Source organism: Netta rufina, assembly GCF_964035555.1.
Source record: "Netta rufina genome assembly, chromosome: 3".
Taxonomy (NCBI): Eukaryota; Metazoa; Chordata; class Aves; order Anseriformes; family Anatidae; genus Netta; species Netta rufina.
In genome coordinates this window covers 18735472-18741471 of record NC_140125.1, presented here as the reverse complement: position 1 = coordinate 18741471, position 6000 = coordinate 18735472, and the positions used below count along the sequence as shown (strand labels likewise).

At 47.9% G+C, this 6000-nt stretch overlaps 1 protein-coding gene across 1 annotated transcript in view; it reads left to right on the top strand.

The window, feature by feature from the left end:
• Window positions 1–5517: 5517 nt before the first annotated feature.
• Window positions 5518–6000, top strand: part of ALK (ALK receptor tyrosine kinase) — a gene marked incomplete at both ends in the record, with an annotated part of 285765 nt that continues 285282 nt past the window's right edge. Inside the window, one exon of the mRNA XM_084285117.1 lies at window positions 5518–5645. Within this exon, the coding sequence (XP_084141243.1) occupies window positions 5518–5645 (128 nt within the window). The remainder of the gene's footprint in view (window positions 5646–6000) is intronic.

Here is a 6000-nt window from a genome sequence, read left to right as displayed (position 1 = left end):
AAATTCTGCTGTAGATTTAAAAGCGGACTCCTGTATTAATGCAAGGTGAGGCAAGCAGAATTACAAGAGAGGTAATGCAGTCAAACGTCCCTGTGCTGTTTTATATAGCACCAAAAGAAAGATGGGGCCAGATTTCTTTTCCTTCCTTCCTTCCTTCCTTCCTTCCTTCCTTCCTTCCTTCCTTCCTTCCTTCCTTCCTTCCTTCCTTCCTTCCTTCCTTCCTTCCTTCCTTCCTTCCTTCCTTCCTTCCTTCCTTCCTTCCTTCCTTCCTTCCTTCCTTCCTTCCTTCCTTCCGTCCTTCCTCCCTTCCTTCCTTCCCTCCCTCCCTCTCTCCCTCCCTCCCTCCCTCCCTCCCTCCCTCCCTCCCTCCCTCCCTTTTTCTTTCTTTCATTTCTTTCAAATTGAGAACGGCATTTTCCCCTATTATAAACACAGTAATTCATCTTACTCTATTTTTATCCCAGAACCTTCTTTATAGGGTGTTTTTTCCCATTTTATAACCTGACACATTTCCAGCATTGATTTGTTTGTTTAACTTAATGGGCAAAGCTGTTGTATTGATGCACCCTGCCGTTGGTTGATATTAACCATCGGGGGTTCATGGCTGACACTTGACAGTGTGGGCATTAAGTGATGGATTAAACTTGTCATTCAGAAGCTCCATCCTGCTCCATACTCCTCATATCTGTGGCATGCTCTTTCCTTGATAAAAATTCTCGCCAAATAAGAAAAAATGCTTTGAGTATTCAATAAAAGATGAGAGATGGATCTGTATGAAGGTGAGAAAATATTTCATACGAGTGATGACTCATCTCCTTGTATTTTCCGTGTATAATTCCAGGGACGTGTAAAAAGCTGCGACTAGGGGAAACCCTCTGAAAAAGCAGCAGTTTGGGTGGAATTGAGGACCCGATTTGCAATCAAGCTCTCAATTAGGACACAAACGCTGTCAAATAGTAACATTATCACCTATAATTGGTCCAAGAGAAAGAAACACTAATTGTGACATTAGCAGCCAGAATGGTTTCAGGCAAGATCTCTGTTAAAATGCAAACACTAATTGACGGGATGAGGGAGAAGGAAAAAAAAAAAAAAGTAATAAAAGAGGCTGTTGTGCTTTATCTCAGTAAATGAAAGGCTAGTTAAGAAACACTCAACAGCCAAAGGGCAGGTAGCTTATGTGGAGCGGGGAATGGAAGAACGGGCATTGTTGATTCACTGCCTTTGTCTCAAGGAGGCAGAGTAACTACAAAGTAATGAGCAGAAGTCAGAATCTACTTTCTGTCTCATTAGTGTAAATGCAAAGTAGCTTCGCTAAGGCAATAGAGTTGAGATTTATATGGTGTCATATCTGGCCTCTCAATTATAAACTCTGGATGAAAGAGTTTGGGACTGTGGGTAGCAAGGCAGAGAGTAAGGACATCGGTCTATGCCTGTCATAAATCAGATGCAAACTGATGAACAACTGTTCTGCCAAAACCTAGTGAGGAAAGGTCTATTTAAGTGAAGGTTGGGCCATTGATTGGATTCTGTTGGTCTAACACAACTCTCATTCAGTTCAGCTCAGCAGGCTTAAGCAGCAAGACCCCAGAGAGGGACTATGCTGCTCCTCCATAGGTCTGCTCTCAGACAGTCCCAAACAAGATGTACATTGCTATATTCCACTGCCAGTTCTTCCTGCTGTCCTGACATGTCCCAAACCAGTCCCAGTCCTCATCGCCCTCTTTGAAAAGTTTGTTGTGTACAGATACTTTGTTCTGTGACCTTGCCACTACACCTTAGATCTAATACATGCCCTGAGTAAAGAAAACCAATGACTTGGATGGGGACTCTGTGGTAGGAGGGACAGATAAACAGTGTCTTCACAGGAGTGCTTATACTCAGTAGTAGCTACTTCTTCCTAGAGTCTGGCTGAAACACACTGTTCTTAAATGCCATTTCCTTGTTGGTAGTTGGCTTAGCTCCTCAACGATATTTCTCTCCTTGTGCTTTTCTGACACTTTAATGGTCCTGTTCAAATTATGATGCTCCATTTTTTTTCTGAGCGAAGCCTTTCCAAGGCAGTGTTGCCTGAAGAGTTGGTACTGTTTACATTATCAGTATTAGCAGAAAGGTTAAAACACAGCTATTGCTTATTCTACCTCAGTCTATTATATACCCATCTTCCACTCATGCTACTGCATTTTCCAATGCTAATGCAGTTTTCCAATTCCTCTGATTAATTTTGAGGCCACATGATATGATATTACCCAGCTCTAGTATCACCCTACTAATATTTCACATGAAGTTCTGGCAAAGGTTTACTAGAATGTGGATATACTATTTTTTCCATGTCTTTTCCAAAGTCTACACAGTTTCAGTTTGAACCCCAACAATTAATACCATTATCCTGGCACAAATGTGCAGTGTTTGAGATTTGCAAGTCTTCCCTTGGAAGAATGTGCCTTCTGGGGGTCTAAAACCCTCAGTTTGCACACTGTTATGCTTCCACTGAAGTACCCTGTCTGCCTTATTCTCTTTTTCTGTTTTGCTGGTGCTGAAATTTAGACACCTACCAATGTGACTTTTTTTCTCCACTGCAAAGACTAGTACTGCATTTAATCTCCCCCCACCCTCATCCTTTGAGACATCCTTGGATTTCTTCTGTTTTTCAAAGTTAATTGCCATTGACATTGTCAATTCATTAGCTAAATTAAAAAACTGGGATGCATATTGTCCAGGGCCAATCCCAGCCTATCACGGAATTGCACAAAGTATTTTCTTACCTGTCCCTCATTAGCAGTTGTATTGACCAGACTTTTACTTTTTCCCAAATTTCCACTCTTAATTTAAAGAGAGAATTTAGAAAGGAAGATAAAAGGCAGCCCAGCAACACAACCACGGGAGATCCCTCATTGATTTCTTTGCCTCTCTTCATTAATGGGGCTATTTTCACTTTTTCTCTTCCAATGTATTAACATCTGTTTCTATTTCATTTAATGTCTATTAAAAAAGATGCCTCTTCATTTTAGCTTTCAGCCCTAACCTTCTTGTGTTTCACGGCAATAAAACAAGGTAATACAGTGGAAAAATCTACATACTTTTGTGTTACCTGATTTCCTTGGGACTGTTAAATAACGGTCTGCTAGCTGCCATGACAGGTATGGCCTATTTCAGCAGGATGTTGGGGATATAGGAATCAATCCAATTACTGTTTCTAGCAGCTGAGTTAAAACCTGAACTGTGTCCTGTGTGGTCTGTTCAAGTCAATGAGAGATGTTCCGTTCACTGAAATGAGCTAAGCGTTAGGTTCAAACTGGTTGAATCTGAGAGGAAAATACTAAGAAGTGAAAACTGCACAAATTCTATGGTAGCGGCTTCCTATGATGGAAATCAGATCCGTGAAAGCAGGAAAATAGCCTACGATAAACTCTTTAAAGAGATTTTTAAAACATTTTTTGTGCCTAACATGATGTTTTCTACACTAATTTTCATCCCTCTTGCAAGAGACTCGCTAGAATACGATACTCAGACAGTGGAAGATGACAGTCCAAAATAATTTGGTGAAGAAGGCAGGACTTAGTTCTCAGTCCATGAATGTATGTGTTAATATGACTATCCCCTTGACTAAAACAAGAGGCTGAATGCAAAGACCATGGTGAATGCAGTCCGTTTAACATTTTCTAATAAGAATAGTCAAAAGAATGGAAGTATACATCTTAATTTGAAATACTTCTGTATTGGATTTTGTGTGGCAGAACACTTCTGTCTATTCCAGTATTTTTCCATTCATCTTGCTCAACTAAGAAAAGGAAGCTCAAACCCCAAAGTTTTACTAAAACTTAGAAGTGAATGAAGTAGGTTTGCATATTGAGCAAGTGGATCTAATGAATTTTAAAACAAGAAGAGCTGTGGAGAAGAGAAGGCATGTACACAGCCCATTAGCGTGAGTTGGGACAACACTGTCATCCTGGATGGGCTCTGAATTAGCACACCTGTACGAGGCTGAATATGGCACAGCAGTGATTTTTGGTATGAAGTGCAGTACAGAACTATTCCTGCGATGATTGCCCTGAAGTACCTTCTTCAGCTCTTCTGTACTGAAAAGATCTTGTTTCTTGTCTAGGATTGTGCCTGCAATTACATTCTTTAGCACTACAATTATGGAAGAATTACACTGGGGTTCTGCTCTGGAATATCTGTGTATTAACATTAATTTGATATAAGCAAAAGAATAACTGCTTGACAGAATAATTGCACTCTAATGATTATATAGTTCAAGTACCTGGATTATAAAAATACACCTGCATTAAGGATCAAACTAAAGAGATAATAATAAGTCATTAATTCGTGTGGGCAACTTCCAGAAATATGAATGAGTTATGATTAGCTAGAGCACTAATGTAATTACAGTGATTTCACATTGTTTATTATAGGTTTAAAAAAGGAAATGGGTGCACGAACCATTCTTAAAGCTGTTGTTTGCATTCTGAAACGGAACAATTCAGTTCCGTTCTTTAAAATGCCTTGTGCTGGAGGATTTTTTTCCTCTGCACTTCTCTCCTTTTAATTTTTTTTTTTTTTTCCCTACCGAGGAAAGGCTCGCTCTGGGGACCTCGGTTTTTAAGGAGGTAAGAAAGGAACGGGAGAGAGAGGGAAGGCAGGGAGAAAAACGAACCGCTCTGCCCATCGCTGCCTGCGGGGACGCGGAGGAGGCGGGACGGGAGCCCCAAAGCCCCGCAGCACCCGGCGCTCGGGGCCCGCAGCCGGGGCCCCCCGCGGGGCGCCGCGCGCCGCCCGGCCATTTTTTTCTCAATGAGCCTTCCCGCGCCCCGCCCCCGCTCATTTGCATAATGCCAGCTGCCGGCGCCGCCATTGGCTGCCGGCGGGCAGGCTCGGGCGTGATGTCAGCGCCCGCCGGGTAATGCCCGCGTTGTGGCGGGTAGTTGGAGCCGGCAAAGCTCGCGCGGCGGCGGCGGTGCGGGCACCGCGGGCACCCCGGGCACGGCCGCTCCGTGAGCAGCGGGCGCGGCGGGGCGCCGCCGGGCGGGGATGGCGAGCAGCGGGCTCCTCGCCCGCCTGCTGGCCGCCGCCGGCCTCGCCCTCAGCCTGGCCCCCGAGGCGGCGGGGCCGCGGGAGAGCCCCGGGCTGTCGCGGCTGCAGAGGAGGAACCTGGCGGTGGACTTCGTCGTGCCCTCGCTGTTCCGCACCTACGTGCGGGAGCTGCTGCCGCTGGGGCCGCCCGGGCGCGCCGCGGCGCGGGGCCGCCTGCTGCTGGACTGCGCCCCCCTGCTCCGAGCCGCCCGCGGAGGGCAGCCCCCGGCCTCGCCGCTCGCCTCCCCCGGAGGGTCCCCCGGAGCCGGGCGGCGGCTGCGGAGAGCCAAGCAGCTGGTGCTGGAGGTGGGCGAGGGCAGCCTGCGGGACGGCTGCGCCGCCGAGCCGCCGCCGGGCTCCGGCGGGGCCCAGCTGGAGTTCAACGTCACCGAGCTCTTCGCCTGGTGGCTCCGCGCCGGCTCCGGGCGGCTCCGGGTGCGGGTGATGCCCGAGCGCCGCGGGGCAGCGCCGGGCAGCGAGCGGGGGCTCTCGGCGGCCATCCGCGCCGCCCGCCCCCGCCTCCTCTTCCACGTCTCGGCGGCAGGTGAGCCCCGCGTTGCATGCACTGCATCGTGCCCCGCAGCGCCACGCGTGTCCGGCCCCGCCGTGCCGCTCACCCTGAGCCCCGCGGGAGAGGGAGGCGCAGTGTCCGTCCCCCCCACCCCACCCCACACCCGAGCAGCCGCGGTGTGCCCGTACGGCTCGTCCTCGCTGCGCTTTGCTGGTCTGAAATGTACGGAGGGGGCTGCGGGGCCGGGAGGGCTGCTTAGAAAGCGCCGAGGGGGTTTTATGCGGTACGAGCAGTCCGTTGTGCCAGGCAACCGCAATCGAGACCCGGAGGTGAAAGTGTCATTAGTCTAAGGGCAGCAAGGTCAGGTTGTCTGAAACTTCCCTTTTTAAGATGATATTTTTTACTCAGAGCGCTGC